Here is a 20850-nt window from a genome sequence, read left to right on the forward strand (position 1 = left end):
CACTTGTTATAGAAATATAATGGAAAATGACTCATTTCTCTTGACTCAATAACACTCCCCACTCTAACACAGACACCTGAGATTCTGACTCTTTCCTCAATATTACTATTTCATAAATTTCCTTGCTCCTGTCTTAAATAAATGGGTATTCCTGGACCTATTACTTTAAATTAATCTAACCTTTTCATAACCAATTCTGCTGTTATCTGTACACTGTCTAGTTCTTGGTCTGTTGTCCTGGAAAAATTGATCCCTGACTTGAGATCTCTCTTTCTCTGAAAAGACAGATGTAAAAATAACTATTTAAGACAGCAATGTTACTTCCTTTTTTATCTTGGCTGAGCATACTTAAGTTCTTATACTAACAAACATATAAACTGCTGAAAAGTTACTAATCTGCACTGGGAGAGTATACTCAAAGGGAGGACATTCTACCCGCAGATACATAATGATGAGCAATTACTTGGCAATTTTTAGTTGCCTGAACTTGTGCAAAGTAACACAGCTAATGTTTGTCAAAGGTGGGATCTGAATCCAGGTCTTCTTGACTCCATGGCTGGTCCTCTATCCACTAATCACATGAATTCTTAACATTTAGTACTTCAAAAATCAAGATCTATGAAAAACCTTTGTTTGGCCCCATGATTTCACATTTGTTAGGAAGTCCCAGAAGAAATTCCAATGCAGAATGATAACTATTCTGCAACTTACAGTCTTCGAGTAGCCTGAAGAATTGAGGTGTTAAGTGGCTTGCCAAGAGTCACACAATCAGTATGTGTCAGAAGTGGGCCTTGAACACAGGTCTCGCTGGCTCCAAAGCAGGCTTCTCTAGCCACTATGCAATGGTACTTGGCTTCCAAAAAACAACAAACCCCATATCCTCTTAATTTTATGATTATTTATTAGAATTATGCAGACTATCTTGGTATTATGAAAGTACAAATTCTTTAGGGGGATAATAACTCTGAATTACCAGAGTTGTACAACAATTGCTATTATACCTCAGTTCTAAGGAAATCAGCATTTTCTTGATTTTAAATCAATACCTTGTCTAGTATATATTTCTGTAATTATACTCAAGCATATACCTGCATTGTCTTTGCAGATGCTAGAAGAGTTACTGTTCTCGTTGCTTTGGTATAGATGCTGAATTCTACTCTCTTGGGGTACAGACGAGGTTTGGGTCATCCCTTCTTCTAAGGCTTGCTTCATCCAGCGCTGAAATAAAAAAGTCCGGTAAATGATCAGTTATAATGCTTTTTAAAAGTATGTTTACCTATGTAAAGTATGTTAACCAGGATAACATGTTAATTAGTGAGGAATGACAATCCACAAACTCACTCAGTTTTGCAAACTAACACATTCACATCCTGTGCTTCAGCATAAACACACTGCCCAAATCAACTCCTTGGAAAAAACAAAAACCAGGAAATTGGCTTTTAGATGGTGTCTGGAATAGTAAAATCAACGGACAACTGAAGTTCTTCTCAATTTTTGTGGACTAGTGAGGCATTTTGAAATTTCCTTGAGAGCCCCTTCTCATACTGAATGCAACCAACTAAAAAACCCCAAGCACTTCTAGGTGTTGCCTGCTCCATGCTGAGAATAGCTCCTGAAGAGGGAAGGAATATGAAGGTAAGTAATTTTCCACTACAGGTACCACAACATGCTCCCACTGATTCAATTCTCATATGTAATATCCTGTGGTGTCTTTCTGACAAGTGCTACAATTGAATTATGCACGATTAATACTAATCACTAGAGGAAATAACCTTTGGCAGAAATCAAAAAGGGAATAAAGTCAAACAGAAAGGCTCTCTAAGCACCTGTAAATGTCTGTAGTGTTTATCAGTGCCTAAATTAATAGTGAAGATATGGAACATTTGGGCCAGATGTATAAGGTTAGGATAGTTAAAATTATGTATCCTGTGGAAGAGAGAAAATGTCTTACCTCTAATTTGTGTTCTCTTAAGATACACAGTTGTAGGATCTCACCACTCTGTGGCTCTCCTGCCCTAACACAAGACAGATTGGATTTTGATAAACATCACTTTCTGAGTCAAACCCTCCAAATGGGAAGAGCAAGAGTGAATTATTATAATTTTACATCTTTAGAGAACAAGAATTATAGGTAAGTAAATATTCTCTTCATCAAAATAGAGTAATTCTAACAGATCTTCACTCTTGGAGACCCAAGGCATGTTTCTGGAAAAAAACTGGTCAAGAAATGTTAATTTTGCCTTGAAAGCATCATGTAGTGTCACTGCTGTATGTCAAAAGACAAAAATAAAACTGTAAACATCAAGATGAATAGAAGTATACAAAAATAGCTCCCTAAAAGGTCATTTAATAAATATCAGGATACCATGTTGTCTGAAAAATACAGGTTATTACCTCTCTTACCTTCAAAAATCACAGAGCTAGATTGAAGTTCAAACAGTTCAAGCACATCATTGGAGAAATGAGGATATTGAAAATGAGTCCAAAGGAAGGGAGTAAGCGATTCTCGTTATTGAAGATGCCCTCTGCACAGGGTCTCATTTTTTGGAGGGAGCAGTCTGGACTCATTTGTGGTCACTATGCTTTGTCCTGATAGAAGTTTGATCTTTTTTTTCCCCTAAAATGTCAAGTGGGCTAGTCTAAAAAAATTAAAATTAGTTCTAATTTTAAGGTAACATGAAACCACTAAGACTTTAGGCAGGAAGGGGGTCCATAGCGCTCAAGTGTTAACATCTGTAGCAAACTGCTGGAGCTTTTCATAGTATTCGAGGACTCTATAAGGAATCCTTATATCAAAAAGGTTCTAACTAAATCTAAAGATTTAAAAACTTGGACTAAAAACTCTTCCAGTTGAAATGCATATTATTTCTTAAAATGTCTCAACTCCCTCTTCTGAACCACTGTAACCTTCTTTGAATTGCAAGTTGTGGCACCGATGCTTATCTATATAACCTGATGTGTTATAGACTGTTCCAAGTATGTCTATCTTGTTTTCTACCTAGATGGTCCCTCCCTGTCCTTCAGGAGCCTACATTATTATCTTACACTTTCTGGGCACTTCTCCCAACCCTGGTCCAAACACCTCAAGTAGTACTGAGCCAACCAGTAGATACTCAAATATTTGCTACTTTGAAATTATGTGAAGGTGAAAACGTAATTAAAATTAATAAGTCTTTAATGTACACTATTAAATTTTAGTTCAAAGGGCTTTGCTTCAAATAAGTAGTGTGTGTTCTAATGAATCGAGAATAATAGCTGTTCCTATTCATAACTTCTTTTTTTCAATGTTATCCCAGAGATTTACAGAGAACACAGTGGGGCATTATTGATAGGATAATGCTTTTCAAGAATCTCTATCCAAATCATAAGACCAAACTAGAAAAACGTACATTCCTACTCCCAGTTTATTTTACTAGTACTCTTTGACAGTAATATAAAGTTCAATTCTGTAAGAATATAATAATTTATATTATACTAAGTACTCTGGGGATCAAAATTATACATATGGCCTGGACCTATGTTGGGTGTATATCAACTAGTGTATCTTTTAAAAGTATTCAAAAGTTTTAGTATAATTTTTACATAAAAATCGAGGAAATGTGCTTAGGTAGCTCCTTGTGATGAATATTTTGTTAACTATCTAAAATATATACCCCTCCTCCCACTTTACCCCTTGAAAGAGTTTAGCTGATTTAAATCACCAAACAGAAGACTCAATTGAATCACTTGTTTTCCTAAAACTGGTCTTAACTGTTTGATAAAATACACATTATTCTTAACTCAGATATATGTAGATTTCATATTTAGATAGTTTAGGCTAAAAATGTATTTCAAAGCAATGGTTTATGCTGATGGTTTTTTTTTTTTTCATATTCTTTAGCAGAGGCAACTTGATACAGAGGAAAGAGCACTGGCTTTGGATTCAGGAAGATGGGAGTTTGAATTCTACCTCTTGCAGTGTGACTTTGGGCAAATCATTTAACTTCTCTGAGCCTCAGTTTCTTCTTTTTTAAAAACTGGGGAAAATAACCTCTCCCTCTCTCTGTGTAAACTATATAAATGTCAGTTATTATTATATTAAAATAATGGTGCATCCTCAAAAAAATTTTTAAATAATTTAATTTTTTCAAAACATGGAGCCACTGAATTCTGAAAAGTGGCTACACATATTCCACATAAAGCAAGACAGATGACAGGAGGATAAAGAAAACATTTAAAGATTAAAGAATTCTGGTCTAAGTGGGAATACTGTCCTTTTGCCAAGTTACAAAGATAAGAGGTAGTTATATACTCAAATGAGACAGCTCAAAGAAATGCCCCTGCCCACCATATGTGGCATGGCCACAACCATATCTTTTTAGTTTCCTCAGGTCTCCATTTAGGTAAGGAAGATGAATACAGGAATAAATGAAAGGCAAAGGGGAGCCAATATCGTAGTCAGTATAGAATCAGAGCTAGAAGGGACTCAAAGATACAATCTGGTCCAGTCTTCTCTAAGAAGGACTTGACTCTTCTCAGATAGTTGTCAATTCTTAACACGTCAGGGAAGGATATTCCATTATCTACCATGGTTATCATTTTAATACTCTCAGGAGTGCATTATACCCAGCTAAAGACATACAAAAGGAAACATTTTTCTTTATGTGCAGAAACCATACCTCACCTACTTTTTTTAGACTAAAGACCGTTTCCTAAGCCTTATCAAGCTGGCTTTAATTCCTATGCACATAGCCCTCTCAAATGCAGAACTTAAACATCTGCAATCTAGTCAGGAGCAGATAAAGGCCAAGTACATGGGCAGACTATTTCCTGGCTTCTGCCATCACATTCCTGTCAAAATATGGTGGGAAGAATGTTAAAGGCAATGGAAATTCATTAAAGTTTTGTTAGGCAAACTTTTTTTTTCTTTCTCAGATACTACAAGAAACTTATAAATATAGTCTTCCTGGTAGTCTAGATATGAGGAAGTTCCTGAGATCAAATCCCTCTTTTCTAGTTTGGTAAATACCCAATAAAAATTATTTTAAAGAAACATTCTCTGGGATTTTCTGTAAAAAGCATGCCACTATTACTTGTGCAAACACTAATGTTGCTCACGGTTACGGTGATCAACTACTGAAGTCTCTCTAAGCTGTTCAAAGAAGTACCTTCAGTTCCACTAATTTCACTTCAGAAATTTTCCCACACAAATTGATGAGTGTCACAAATACTTCAATAAAGCATGCAAGAAGGAAGGAGCCCACACTCTATGGGAGTGCTGCTAGGCTAGCAGTGGGTGCCTTTCCTCTCTCTATGATCCCTGTGCCCTCCTCCCTTTTGTATCCCACCCTCTTTTCTTATCCCTTCCCTACCCCCTTTCCCACCCCCCTTGTTCCTTCCCCACTGCCCAAATTATTTCTGCTCTGCAAGGGAGGAGGCAAGCTGTAAGTGTGGAGGGGTCAGGAAGGACCTGCCTGGAGTTGGAGGCTTCAGCACATCAAATAATTTATATGGAACATCCTCATGTATGTGATGCTATAGTTCCAGTGGAGGAGGGCAATGTGGCTGTCAGCCATGGCAGACATTGAGGAAAGCAGCCTGAATCCAGATCTGAGGATAAGAGAAAAGGGAGTTCCAGGGAACAGACTCTGCCTCCAAGGAAAAAGCTCTCCTGAAGTTCTGGTAACAGGGAAAGGGCATTAAAAGGTCACCCCTACTCTGAGCAGGCAAGAGACCTTCTTCTGAGGAAGAACTCTGGAAAATACCTAGGGCCTATGGGGAATTCACGAAGAATGTGACATAAGCAAACAGGCATCGTTGCAGTTAGAGCCAAATACAATAGGCAGAGGGGGGTGTGTGAGAGGAGGGTCTGGGGAGGGGGAGAGGTGCTCTCAATATACCCCACAGATACTGGGGAATCAACAATTCAAGTAATATAGTAAATTGCATTAAGGGAATGCCAGAAAAATAGGAATCTCACCAATTATAAATCATTTTCCCCCTCTAACCTCTATCAGATGGTAATAATGACTGAATTACTTTTAAAGGTAAGACTTCGTTTTTTATTTATAAGACTGCTATAGAGGACCTAGTTTCTCATAGTAATATAATGAAAATTCCAATCAAGACACCTCTCTCTCTCTCTCTCCCCTACCTACCCAGTCATCAACTGTTATTCACTTTCACCCAGCAATTTCAAGGGATCTCACAAAAGACAACAGCAAATACTCACAAATTTGAGCATCTAGAATGCAGTACACACTCCACCTTGGCCCCACTGATTTCTTGATGCATCAGTACTCATGGAGGGATAGCTAATTCATTATAAACCCACATGTCAAAAATATGGCTATCTGGAGAGTATGTAGTAGTCAGCAAATTAGGTAGGTCAGGATTAGCCCAAGTGAGAAAACACATGAGCCTAGACATACCTTCTTACAGGAGCTGAATGTACCATCCAGGAGAAGGGGCCTTCGACGCCTCTCAGGGATGAAGGGCGAGCCAAAGCGGATGTAGTGTTTGGGGGTGGTGCAAATTAACGGGGAATGGACAAGACCAGGCAACATGTTGAGGGTTGTTGCCAGCACAGTTGGGTCTGTGGTGATCCGTAAAGGGCACTCAACTGGGCACTCGTGCTTCTCCGCTTTATCATTCAGCCACTCTGTAACTAGATACTAAGGCAGAGAGAGAGCATTAGCAGATGCTGCAGGAGAACCAGAATCAGCAGTGCAACTTGCTTCTCATCTGAAAAAAGCAACTACAACTAAACCGTTTTTGAGCACTGTGAAATCAGTTTTCACCCAAACTTGTGAGGTAAAGCTGTGTTTACAAATTATGCTAGCTATGTTTTCCAGTCTCTTCTCCAAGTGAAACATCAAAGGGCAGCAAGATAACCTCAACACTGCATCAAAACCACTTTTCCCAAAACTTTTAAGACTAGAACAGCTTAACTTGACAAATACGCTGATCTCTACTCCCAGGTATTACAGGTTCTCTCTTTCTCATTTGAGACAGGCCTGGCCATGCCAATCTGATGACATATTTCTTACCTTTTTGGTTTTAGGGTATTTGAAAACAGCCCGGTTAACCTGGGTTCCAGCAGCCAATACTACTGCTGGGTCAGACCCTGTCAATGGCCTGCTTTCTCCTATATTGTCCACACTTCCAACTTCAGCTGGAGTCACTGAGCTGCCATTTCCTCCTTCATCCAGAAGAACTTGTGATAATTCCACCTGCTGAGAACTGGCCTGTTTCTGACGCTTTAGTCTTTGGGCTGAACTGGTTCGGTACCGAGATATTCGACTTTTGGGTCGAGGCCTAGAGGGTCTTGATGGAGTTGGCTTGATGATAGGTTTTTCGGCACCAGTAGTATCCTATGATAGCAATGTCAAGATCTTAGAAATGTATTATCAGCAGCTTCCTTCTTCTCTAAACACTTTCTTTTTCTGAGTACCCAAAGATGAAACAGAGAAACGCAGAAACACTCATTTTAAAAGAACCCTCAAGTACAACTCCCACCCCCAAATGGGGATGCACTTCAAAGCAGCCAAACAAGCAATCACTATTTAATTTCTGAAAGGGAATTAGGAAATGAGATTATGTATGTACAGCAGTGAACAAGCCTTAAAGTACTATATAAATGTTAAAGACAATTTGTTAATTTGACTGCTCATGGGTTTTTCTAAAAATAGATGAACCATTGACTGCAATTAAACTTGGGCAGCTATGTGGCACATGTTAAGATTTGCAGTTAGCAAAATCTGAGTTCAAGGCCCACCTCAGGCACCTACTATATGACCCTGGACTTAACCCCCCCCCCCCAGTCTCAGTTTCCTCACTTGTCAAATGGGTACTATAGCACCATACTTCTCCCAGAGTTGTATGGGGACAAAGTGAAATTATCTGTGAAGTACTTTGTATACCTTAAAACACTATAGAAATGTTAGTTACTATTATCAGGCCCCTCATGGAAGGGTATTTAGCAGAGAGGGCCTGGGAAGGACTGTTTGTTTCTTATTCAGGTGCAAAAATCAAGGGGTTTTGAGGCAGCGAGGTGGCACAGTGGATAGAGCACCGGCCCTGGAGTTGGGAGTACCTGAGTTCAAATCCAGCCTCAGACACTTAACACTTACTAGCTGTGTGACCCTGGGCAAGTCAGTTAACCCCAATTACCTCACTTAAAAAAAAAATCAAGGGGTTTTGTTGTTTTGCTAAAGCACAGAGTTTAAGGTTAATGGCAGGAAGGGAAAGTATGTGTTTTTTTGGTGGTTGGGTAATAAGGTCCTTATTATGATACTAAGAGATTCTGTATAAAAGCTGATAGATCTATTGGGAAAGATTTTCTGTGGCAAGGTTTCTGGTCATTACAAACAACCATTCAATTCTAGCTGGCTACCTGCCCCCACCCCCAGTGTCAGCTTCAAGTGTTGAATAAAAGGATCAAACTGCATTGTATATAGTAATGTTAAGCAAAATTATTCTTTTTATCATTATGGGACATTAGAGGTGGGTTGAAGACCTCTACATTATATTCCAATTTTCAATATTATAATGGCAAGCCCTTCAAAGACCTCGTACTTTTGCTCCTCTTACCCCTGCTTGGGCAGACCTCCGGGTATTCACCCCCATACTATTTGGGATGCCTGGGACAGCCACATTGAAAGCTGGGTTCCTGTCTTCGGGTTCAGAGCTCTCTGTTTTTGACTCTTCTAGCACAGGAGCCTCAGAGCCAGGGGTCACCTCTATGTCCAGGCGGCCCCTCTCAAGTGGCTGTTCTCGACGCCTTTTCCTTTTCTCTAAATTTTCAAACATATGCATGATTGCTTCAACCTTCCTCTCTTCTCGAGACTAGGGAAAGGAAGGGGGAACAGAGCATTAGCTAAGGACTTCAGGAAATAAGGGAGCAGAACAGGAACACTGGCTGAGATAGAAAGAACACATAAACTTGGAAGACAGGGAAAACCATCATCAAGAAAGTCAAGATGGAAATTCACATGAAACAGTATGACTAGAGTGAGAACAGGCACTGAGATGGATCATAAGGGACAAAGAAATGTGTAACCCTGATCCTCAAAGAAGTTTACATATACTTGTGAATTAAAAATATTCAGAAAGAGGGGGCAGCTAGGTGGCACAGTGGATAAAGCACTGGTCCTGGATTCAGGACGACTGGAGTTCAAATCCAGCCTCAGACACTTGATACTTACTAGCTGTGTGACCCTGGGCAAGTCACTTAACCCCCATTGCCATGCCAAAATAATAATAATAATAATAATAATAATAATTCAGACAGAAAAAAAAATCAAAAGAGAAGATGACTTTCTTAAAATTGCAAATTTCAATGAAAAAGAGGATAGGCAGATTAGAGAACACAAGTATTTCTCAACTTAAAAAGTATTTCTGAATTTGAAAGGAGACCCCACCAATGTAGCACCAAAATGTAGAAAAAGTTGATAAGGCCAAAGAAATGAAAAAGGACCTGTAAAGGGGTACTTACCCGCCTGTTAGGGCCCAGGATTCCCTGCTCATCCACAGCCTCTTCTGTCTCCTCTTCTAGCTTCTCTTCAGGATTGTCTATGTCCTTTAAGACAGAGGCTCATATTCAGTAGTATTCTTGAACAATGGACATAAGCAGTAAATTCGTTTTGGTAGTCTGAGAGCCACTAGAAACAACTTCCTGTACTTTTAATGAAAAAGGTATTGGACAGAGGGCAATATGGTTCCCAATACAATATAGCTCATTTCCTGGGGAAACAATTGAAAGGTAGTAAGTAGCCTAACTATAGATGTTCATGATATATCACCCATCTTGACATCAAGGGCACTAAGCATGACAATGCAACCCTATAGCTTTCTTTTGAAAAATAAGACTATGTGAAAACCCAGGATCCTCTTAATTTACAGGCCACACCTGTTAACAACCAATCATCATGCCAAGAACAAGGGAAATCACCTCATGATCACTGGCTCCAGTCACTCCTTCTGGAGCTTCCTCTGGCTGCTGGTTATTGCTCTCATCCAATACATCATTCTGCTGCTCCATCTCCAGCTCCTTACGACGTGCTTTCCGCCGTCTTGTCTCAGCTCCAATGGAGAGTAGGCTGAGAGGAGGGGGGGGCGGAGGATCTGCAGCAGCATTTGGATTCCGTCTCTGTATAGGGCAATTCCGATTCCCCTTGTGACATGCACAGTCCACTTTATAATTACTGCTCCAAAGAAACAAACACAAGTGCTCTCCTCAGTGTCCCTGAAAATAATTTACATTACTGGTCCATTCTCTTGAAATACTGGTAAAGGCCTCTCTTGTGGTAATCTCTGGACAAGCAGTGCCACAGAGACATTGAGGGGGTGGGGAGAGACGGCACACCGAATAGTTTCAAAATCCTGTACTCCTTTTATGTAATGGTTTGGTGTCCTCACAAGGTCAGAGGCTAGTATTAAAAGCATCTCTTAGTCTTGTTATTCAAATGCTTACACACACACACACACACACACACACACACACACACACACACACACACACACACACACACAGTTTTTAACTTTAATAGGTTAAAATTTCATTAAGAGGTTGGGGACTGTGTATATAGCTTATGCAAGTTTTGGGGTTTTAGGTACTTATTCCCCATCCATCATCACAATTTATTCTCCCAATCACTAGGCTGAAATTATTATCTAGTTACCTGAAATAATCAAGAAAGGGAAAACAAAACATACACTTACAGGGAAGGAAGATAGACCAAATATTTGATAGTATATCTTGTCAATCTATTCAATTTCAAGTCATTTAGTGTTCTACTATGTACCAGATAATAAAAAGACAAAAATAAATCAGTACCTGACCTCAAAGAGCTTATATACTACCATGTTTTTCTAACCTGGCCAGTTTGTATAACACTAAAAATGTAAGCTCTTAGTGGGCCAGTGGTCACTTTAGCAAAATTTTGAAGGTAAAGCACTTGTATGTCATAAAGGCTAATTACTGGTGATAGGTTCCCTCTTCAACTAGTAATCCATGCAACCAACCCCCAGGAGCCTCTTTTAGGAAGTTTCTATTAATATCCCTAAAGCACAATATTCTTGGCACAAGAAACACATCCTTGAACTTTGGGCTTGGAATCAGAAAACGTGAGCTCAAATCCTAGATCTGCCATTTACTACTCACTACCTATGTGACCCTGGATAATTTTTCTGGGCCTCATCCTCCTCATCTGTAAAACAAGAGGGTCAGACTCTGATTTTAAGCTCCTTTTTAATGCTAGAGCATCTTTTGCTTAGTAAAACAGTCATTTTATCACCTGAAAGCCACTGGCAAACTTATTTCCCTTAATTCTGACTAGGTAGCACAAATAACTGCACAAAAAATGCTTTTAAAAATTAATTTTAGCAGGAACATGTCAACTATGAAGAAGGGGTCAAAGAACACGGAGCAGAACGAAAAGATCTTCATCCATAAAAAGAAAACCATTGTATCAGGAGGTGTTTGGGGAGGCCTTACCAGTTACTGTATTCATAATCAAAGGCAATGGTAACTTCCGCATCCTTGGTGATAGCAGAGGCTGCATATATACACAGGTGGATCATTCCATCTGCAATCATGTGGCGTACCTTCAGAAACAAAGAATATAATCACCAAAAAAAGTCTTTGGACTCAGTGTAAAAAGGAAAACAGCCTTTAGAGGAATGATTCCCAAACTTTTAAGAACTCAGATTATTATTTTTTCATTGATTGCACAATCTTCCTCAAAATTGATGTATAGCATTAAAAACAAAACCCCAACCAAATATATTACACACGCATGGGCCAAATCTGTTTGCTAATTTGGAAAGCAGACACAGTAACACACAGTACTTATCTTTAAGGGTCATCATGAGGAACAAATGAGAATGTATACAATGCACTTTATTAACTTTAGTAAGCTATATAAATGTCAGTTACTGTTATGTATAGTATCTTGCAGTTTCAAAGCACTTATACATGTATTGATTAAATAGTTATGACAATCTTGAGGGAGGCAGATTAGTTATATTATTGTCCCCATTTAACATATACAGAAATTGAAAGCTAAGTTCTTTGTTCAAGATTATACAATTAATAAAGGAAGGCCCAACATGGCAGAGTAACCCAAGTCTCCTGAGTCCTAGTGCTACCCCACTGAAATAACTGAAGACATGTTAGAGGTCATAAAACCATGCTTGAAAATCAATGTTCTAATCTTTAAAACCACCACCATTAATACATTTATTTCACTCTCTACCATGGAACTAAAATTTATTTTGCTATAAGCAAACATTTAGTGCCCTTTGTTTCAACGAATCATCTAATAGCAAGTCTATTCCGACGATTTTATTGGCTAATGAATTCTATCTGGAAAAGTGTAGCATACAATAAGAATCAGATGTCTGAAAAGTTGTTGCTAAACTATGTCTTTGAAGCTGGATATTAACATTATCTACCATTTATTTGACTATGTTTTTCATAGCTAATTATCTCCTACTTCTTACTAATTTAGTCTCTAACAAACGTTCTACCATTTTTTGACTTAGAAAATTCCACTTGCTGTTTCTATTTTTTCTTGCTGGATAAAATTCAGTTTCTTCCTGTCAGGATGGAAACATCAGTGTTTGAGACCTCCTCAAGAAAGGTCACAGACAATAGTGTGAAACTTCCCCAGGAAAGGCCATAAACACCAATCTATAAGTACCTCCATGGTTAAGATCAGCAGGCTATTTCTGTAGTTTGTTCCGGATGGCTTTGTATTTCCATTAAAGGAAGAAAAGCCTAATCCACTGAAATCTTACCTCTGCATTTGGGGTACAGGATCGCCTGATGAACCGAGCATCATTACCAAAAGTGCGGGCATCAACACACATCTCTACACCATTGAATTTGGAGTAGAACAGCACGAAGGGGTATGGTCTAGGGACACAATGAAAATTCTTGTAATTCTTAACACAAATGCAAAGGCCACCCCATTACTCCAAATATGAAGCATATACTGACACATCCTTTGTGATGTTCTAATTTACAAAACATTGCATGCTTGTCCACTTCTTGTTAAAGAATAAAGATAAGCCCATAGCGGTGCTTAACACATAGTACATACTTAAGTGTTTCTTGGTTGATAAGGCAGGGCATATCTGCTGCAGAAAGGAGTCGCATCACTTTATATATTCAAGAATTTCCAGATTTGTTTGCACTTCCCTATAAATGGGCCTCAGCAGCTAATCTTCTCCCAAAAGCGAATATCTTATCATCTAGGATGAATTCCTTTCTAAGAATATTGGTCAATCAAACCCTTATTGGCCTTCATCATAGTTCAATGAAAGATGCTCTTACTTTTTGAAGAAATGCCCATTGACCTCAAATTGCTGCCGTAACATGACTTTCCCTCGATATTCTATTATAAGGGTATCCAATGCCAAGTCTCTTGCTGCCCTGAGGATCTTCCGGTGTTTTTGAACACGAGTAACTCTTCCCAGCTGGAGCTGAATAAAAAACAGAGTACAAACATTAGATATCAAAACAGAACAAAAAGCAGTAATATAGGAGAGGCTTTAATATTTGGGGTAAGAATAAGGCCAGTACAGGAAATGGTATCAAACAGCTTAGATTTCATCTGTTCATTACATTACTTAGCCCAATGAAGAGAAATTTTGAAAGAACTACAATGACCTTGAAATAATTCCTGTTATTTTCTAGGGAATACCTCCATCTAGTGAAGTTGCCACCTCAAAAGGCAAAAGAGAAAGAGAGAAATAAATATTTGGTTGATTTTTAATGAATTTCCTTGCATTCCTAACCATCTATTTTAAAAAAGAACTAGTATCTTCAGAAATAGTCCAAAACAGACTTATCGGTTATCTTTTCTATTTTCTGCCTAATGAGTGCCTCATTCTCAGGATATAAACTAATTATCTACATTTAACTAATAAAAGCATAGCCTCTAACAGGGTTTCCAGTTGAAATAGCAACATCCTGGTTAAAGAAGATCAATGTTTAGCTTGCTATTCTGAGACCAGTGACCAAGAAGGAAGAACTTGACATAATTGAAGGCAAAAAAAAAAAAGGACTTCTCTGCCAAGGTCAGTGCTGGGTCGTAGTTCTGCATCCCTCCACCATTTTCTTAAGAAACTCTACCCATGCAGATCCTTACCTGCATTTGGGAACCAATCACTGTATTATTACAGGCCAGTTCAGTCTTATTGATGGTGTCTAGGACAGCAGCTTTGCCCACAAATTCCTTACTGGAATTTAGATGCCGTTCAAGGAGATTTTGTACATCTGCACTGTACTGATTAGTGAAAGCTTCCTCATACTGATCAGTCCACAGTCGTATTCGATTCTCCCAGCCTTCAGTTGTATTCTCATCTAAAGCATGTGCCTCAGAGGGAGAATTCTGTAGAGAGCAAAGGTTGAGTAACATCAGGATGACAGTCCAAAGAATGAAAAAATAATACTGAATTTTTAGAAGGATAAAAAAAAAATGGTTTCAGTTGAATAGTGATTTGGTTAGGAAATGGAGTATCTCTAGGACCTTGGATAAGTCACATAGTTCTCTAGGACTTGTTTCTTAGTTTGTAAAATGATAGGATTAAAGGAGATTAACTTTCTTCTAGTGCCGTGACTTTTTTTTAAACCTCTAAACTGATGTATTGAATTTCTTTTATAGTTAAAAGCATTAGAAATGTGTTCTTCCTATAAGACAACAAATTTTTACATAAGAATCTTTAGAGAAGTTAACAATGGAGTTTCCCAAACATAAAAAGAATCAGGTTATATTTATTTTCTTAATGAAAATATTTAGAAACATAAGGCAGTACGGTTTAACAATAATTTAAGTACCCAGACTTTGAAGGATGGGGGATAGAAACCTTCTATCTTTTGACATTGTGGTAATAAATATAATTTAGCATTTTAGTGATAAAGTTCTCAACTATTGTAAGGGAACAATGCAAAATATATTTGTGCTACCGTTCCTTTCTCAAATATCAAAATATCAATGATTTGCAAGAATTATTATATTAAATGCTTCTTTGTATGCTCAACTTCAAATTCTAAGTCTCTACATATGCCCTAAATTTGAGTGAAACTGATTATTTAGCCCTTCAAAGTGTACAAGTAGGACCTTGAAGTGAATAATAACTAAAGGCTACTTCTGAAGATAAGTTTACGAAGATGGACGGGCTAGTGAGTAGCAGGGCTCAATGGTACAGACTCCTCCAAATGCCTGGGCAAAAGCAGTGGTTAGCTCACTGTCTCCCCTAAACCCAACCAGATGCAGCATAGTGGGAGTAGAAATAGCACTGGCTCTGAAAGGAACTGGGTACGTTGTTAAGAAATATCTGTTAAAAAGTTTGAATTTTGTAAAGGGCAAGATGCATGGCATACCACCGAGAGCTCAAAGTTGTCTCTAATGTGCTTAGAAAACCTATACAAGCTTGTTGGGGGTTTTACACTTTTGTCAAATTGCCACCTCTGGCTTTTGCTCTCAAAAATTGTATTGCTGTTCTACATTATCACATAAATAATCTTAAACAAGCTCCTCTTCAAATATGCTGCATATACTTATAAACAGTCAAACTTCTGTAGTCTTGGAGACACAAACACTTCTAGATTTAAAAAGGAATTGAATAATCAGGGAATCACAGTCACTTTTCAAAGCCAAAGTTCAACTAGAAATCAACTATTTCCTTAAAAGCCACAGACTTAACGAGAGAAACTAAGGTGAGAGAAAGGTCAGGTAAAATTTAGGTTAGCACATAGCCAATTCTTTTTTTTTTTCTTTTTTTGTGAGGCAATTGGGGTTTCGACTTGCCTAGGGTCATACAGCTGGTAAGCGTCAAGTGCCCGAGGCTGAATTTGAACTCAGGTCCTCCTGAATCCAGGGCCGGTGCTCTATCCACTGCCCCACCTAGTTGCCCCGTGCCAATTCTTAAAAGAATGCCTTAACATATCAAGTTATGAAAACTTTCAAATTGCTCTAGTTCTAAGTGGGCTCTCCTTTCCATTCTACCTTACCCTGTAGCACTTGTGTATGCTCTATAACCCTTATCAGATTGTAAAGCTTCATGATGACAGAGGTTTTTTATCTTTGGACTCCTTGTAGCCAGCAAAGTGTCCTGCACACAGATGGTACTTAACAAACTTTTTTTTTTTAAAAGGCAAGATTCCATTAGTGGAAAACTTTCCTTATATTTAGTCCAAATTTCCTTTATGGAAAAACTATACTAATCACCCTGTTCTCAATATGCCTTTTAACTATGCTACATAATTTCTGTTATTCAACCTCCTTGAAAAATTGTAGAGTACAGAGTTGAACATAATTTATTGGATTAAAAAAAGGGAGCACGACCTGACATTATATGGGTCTCTTAAAACCAATCTGATGTGCTATAAGCATTATAAGAGTAAGAATAATTCCTACCAACAAAATTCACCCTTATTATATCTCCCTTGATGGTGGGCTGGCCAAGAGCTTCTGTATCAACACACCAGGAAACATTTGCTCTTGATATTCAAGTCCATGATAAGGACAGAAAAGATGAGTTCCATTTTGTTTGACAGATTTTTCCCTTACTCAGAAAAACAAATGAAAGTCAATTTCACTATGGAAAAGTGTTTAGAAAGTGACTAAGGAAAAGCCACTTTGAGATGTCCAACATAGAAAAGGAACACAGTGTCAGAACACAGGATAAATTAGATGGCACCTATCTGACATGAATGGACAGTGAATTCCAAAAACCCATGACTAACCATGTAAAAAATTTAATCAAAAATCAATTTAAAAAGAAATAAACAAAAAACTACAAACCAAAGCAAGCCCACGATTGACTGTATAACATCATCAGAGAAGATGACCACTCACCTTCATCCGCAAGGACTTCCGGGATCCTTCTCGAAATGCCTATTACAAAGAGAAGAAACAAAATAAAAAACAGAACAAAACTTATTATCAAGAATGAAATATCGGTTATGTAAGAGTCTTAACATTAAGGTAAAATTTCCTAGCTTATTATTAGTGAAAAGAAATTTATCAAATACTACACTTATGAAATTGTGAAAAACAAAACTCAATTCCTTTAAATGAAGTGCAAAAGACAAATTGTCTTATAACACCAAAGTTGCTTTGATAAAAAAAGTTTATAACTATATATTTCCTATGAAAATGTTGGTGGATCACGGTAACATCACTGAGAAGGTCTTTATTGTTCACATATGGGAAGAAAAAAAGGAAAAGAAATTCAACTTCAAGGCATAATGGGAAGTGTGATAGGTGGGGATATGGATCACAGTGAGCACTGGTGGAAGAGCTAGTGGTTAATAAAGAAATTGCAAATGGGCAAAACCAGCTAGATGTGCTCCTGGGTCAACCTGTTCAAAAGACTACTGATGATTTCTCTATCACCTGAGCTATTTCAACTATATTTCTGTATATTTTTTATACCTTAATCTTTTTCGTCTTTGGTGCCGTACGACCTTTTTCTGGACTCTTTTTCCTTTTCTTAGGTTTAGTTCTTCGGACCCGGTTAACAGTCAAGGTGATACTTGTTGGTGTGTGTTGTGTTGCTGTGTACAACACAGTGGAGGGAGATAGCTCTTCATCCCAGCTTTCAGTTGCACTGCTGTCCCCACCTAAAAAACATATAGGCATCCTCAAATATTCTGTCAATATTCCCAATCCTTTCAGAATTTACTGGTACTCAAAGATAAATGTGTAACCCACATTTTCTATTCTTACCCAATCCAATAAACATTGTATTCAAATCATAAAATTTAGGTATCCTCACTGGATACATCCAGTTAATAAAGGGAGAGGGAAATATAGACATGAAATCTTAAATGAACCAAGTAAGGATAGTAGCCTTAAAGAGGATTTAATTCAACACCCAAACCTTGGGACCAACAGGATTTACAAGAATGATTCTCAGAGGCAGATTTTTTAAATCACCAAATACTTAGAGGGAAAAAATGCTTAGTCCACATCACACTTACCTGATACGTTGTCCTGTTTCCTCCGATGAAGTCTAATAACCTTCCCCCTGCTCATTCCCCTACAAAGGGAAAAAAACTTAAAGTAGTTCCTCCTCCAGTATGAAGAACATTGCAGTACATATGGTAGCAGTGTCTGTGCATGCACTACACCCGCCTGTCCCTCCCACATACCAAATGTTTCTAGGACTTAAAATTTTCATATAAAATGCAGTATCTTTAACACTATTCTCTCATTCTTTGTTTTTATTGATTCCAACCTAATATAAAGAATGTGAACCAACTTGAAGGAACCATCTATATCATGAATATAAAGAACATTTTGATTTACTCCCTTCAAAACAGAAAACTCAAATTTCAGCAAGCCAAGCTTGAATCAGGGTGGGGGGTGATGGAGGAATGTGAACTAACCTGCACTTGTCACATTTAAGAAGAAAGCCATCCTGAGAAAGTCCACAATGACACCAGGTAGGAATAGATTCCCCTTCAGAGCTCTCACTGTCTCCAGAATTTTCCTCATCAGGTGAGTGGAGGCCGTTCAACTCTGCATGAGGGATGATGGTCTGGACAGGGGGAGAAGCAGGAGGGGTCGGAGGAGGAGGGGCTCCATAGTTATGATCCTGAAAAGGAGATTTTTTGAATCAATAGTGTTCCAAACACTGGTCCCCCCTCCCCCAAATATCACATATGTTAAAATCAAGAATAAACTCGTATCCCTAAAATTGTCTCAATTAAGAAAGTGAAGAAACAAAACACTGAGGTCAACAGGTAACAGAATAAGGGGATACTGGGCTAAGGTCTAACTAGCAGCAGGACAGTGCAAGAGGGGCCCCGCATCCTGCTGCTAATAAATATTCCAAGAAAGCCCAAGTGCACAGAAGTGGGGAAGACAACAGCAGATGAGCAGTAGCAGAAACGTGTACTCACAGCGTAAGGTAGTCCTCGGTACCCATGCCTCTGAGCGGTCCCATAGTTATGAGTGGAATACACGTTCTTCTCACAAACTGCTGGACTAGCTTCCACAGATTCAGGACTGCAGAAATTTGAAAAGCAAGGCATGATAGCATAATAACTAATCCTACCCAATCAATTAATATTCCACTTCCCACTCTAACCCCTCCTCTTTCCACAACCACCAGCCCCTAGAATAGGAGAAAGAACTTAGTGAAACAAAGTAATCTGATGAACATAACCAAGCCTATAAATAATAGTGGGAGTGTTATTAACTGTGTGATGTGTGTGACATGAAGCCAGTACAGGCAGATGTCTGAAGGCAGGCACCTGGGATACAAGGTGTCCCTAATGACAAACATAAACGTACCAGCTGAGCGGGGAGTTTCCCCTAGAGAAGCCACTCTGGGCTGGTTTAGACTCAGAACTATTCTTCTTAATTGGATCTCTTAATACTTCCATGAAACCTCACATGACATTTGCAGTGAGTGAGATGATGAAAGTGCCTTCTGCACTGCCCCAGGGGCCAGGCCCTCTTCCATTCACTACCAAGACAGGATACCCTGAAGAAAGTACAGGTAAAAACAATGGCATCTTATATTTATAGCACCTCTTATCTTGAAGAACCCCCAAACACCTTCCAAAAATACGTAAGAGTAATAATTTCTCAACCATCAGTAGTGCAACCAAATTAAGGGTACAAATACTTAACAGCTGCATGGAAAGCCTATAAAACTTTTCACAATAATCAATATACTGTACTTGCAATTTGAGGTAGTCTGGGGGTAATTACCCAATTTGGCCAGGAAACTAGGATAACATCTTCTCCTTAAAGAAAGTTATTTGGGAACTTTAGTAACCAGTCTTAGAACTTCTTGTTTAATGCCTTTTGAAAGATGTTACCCCTAAACACATACCAGTTCCTCTTATTCATGCGAACTCAGGTTTCAAATTAGTAACATACAGTAAAACCACAAGTCACAACTTAAGCTCAGGAAGAACTTAATTCTAAATGAAATTAAATGAAAACCAGAAGTTTACTTTAGCATTTATGATAGAGTAAAATAGGCACAGGCGGCAACAGTTAAAGCTCAAGGCACTTTTGCAAAGAAGAAAAAAACATTTAAACCCTAACCATCATCTGGATTAGGTTTTTGGAATTCAGAAATAAGAAAGAATGCAATTTTGGTATGACTATGCACAACAGTGGTGTGCTTATAATTCATAAGTTAACTAGAGGAGCAATGAAGTAATAAAATTCACAAACAAAACACATAAGGCAAGAATAGTTCAACTTTAAGATGCAATTTTTTGGGAGAGGGAACTAGACCTGTACAGTATAGTGCATAATATTGATTTAAAGTGATAATGCAGGGTTTAGGAGGGTTTTTTGGCCATTTAGAGACATAACATATACAATAGCTTTTAAAAAGTATAAAATACAAAAGCCTTAAAAGCTGTTGACTGAGAAGGAAGGTCTGTAATTCAATGCAAGGAGACATCAGATAAAAAGTGAGGGATAAAATAAATTTATGAGGTATGTATCCAACTCACCCAATTTTATGCTCCGAAACTGTGAGAAGAGACCTTATTAATAACAGCAAAGGATAATTTCTGGGTGAAAAAGAACTTAAGACATAGGAAAGGATTCTCTGTTAGTGAAGGGCATGCATTTCATTACTGAGTATGTTTGCAAGGAGCTGGGGGATACACCAATAACGCAGGTCAGTAGTCTTAAGGAAAAGAATGATTTAGATAGACATAGCTCACTGAGAAGTAATTAACTAAGACTATCTGGAAACAAGTGGGATTAGTAATAAACCCAACAACCAAGGTGAAACCAAAATGTAAAACATGAATTAAGAGAAATTAAATAGAATTTCATTTTTATGATGGACAGAGTCAGAGAAAGGTATATTTCATAAAAA

General features: G+C 38.2%; 1 protein-coding gene across 8 annotated transcripts in view; it reads right to left on the reverse strand.

The window, feature by feature from the left end:
* Window positions 1-20850, reverse strand: part of SETD5 (SET domain containing 5) — a 74350-nt gene that overhangs the window by 19506 nt on the left and 33994 nt on the right. For 2 of the 8 annotated variants that reach the window (XM_044003770.1, XM_044003805.1), the window contains exons 4-19: window positions 19293-19485; window positions 18899-19004; window positions 18383-18591; window positions 17975-18033; window positions 17427-17614; window positions 16848-16886; window positions 14136-14378; window positions 13319-13467; window positions 12781-12898; window positions 11477-11586; window positions 9932-10187; window positions 9476-9559; window positions 8572-8826; window positions 7029-7352; window positions 6411-6653; window positions 1089-1218 (exon numbers count right to left, since the gene is read on the reverse strand). In XM_044003770.1, coding sequence (XP_043859705.1) covers window positions 1089-1218; window positions 6411-6653; window positions 7029-7352; window positions 8572-8826; window positions 9476-9559; window positions 9932-10187; window positions 11477-11586; window positions 12781-12898; window positions 13319-13467; window positions 14136-14378; window positions 16848-16886; window positions 17427-17614; window positions 17975-18033; window positions 18383-18591; window positions 18899-19004; window positions 19293-19384 — 2605 coding nt within the window. In that variant the 5' untranslated portion in view covers window positions 19385-19485. The remainder of the gene's footprint in view (window positions 1-1088; window positions 1219-6410; window positions 6654-7028; window positions 7353-8571; window positions 8827-9475; window positions 9560-9931; window positions 10188-11476; window positions 11587-12780; window positions 12899-13318; window positions 13468-14135; window positions 14379-16847; window positions 16887-17426; window positions 17615-17974; window positions 18034-18382; window positions 18592-18898; window positions 19005-19292; window positions 19486-20850) is intronic. The other 6 variants (XM_044003778.1, XM_044003815.1, XM_044003795.1 and 3 more) reach the window with 4 other exon arrangements.

The sequence above is a fragment of the Dromiciops gliroides genome, chromosome 1 (assembly GCF_019393635.1).
Source record: "Dromiciops gliroides isolate mDroGli1 chromosome 1, mDroGli1.pri, whole genome shotgun sequence".
Taxonomy (NCBI): Eukaryota; Metazoa; Chordata; class Mammalia; order Microbiotheria; family Microbiotheriidae; genus Dromiciops; species Dromiciops gliroides.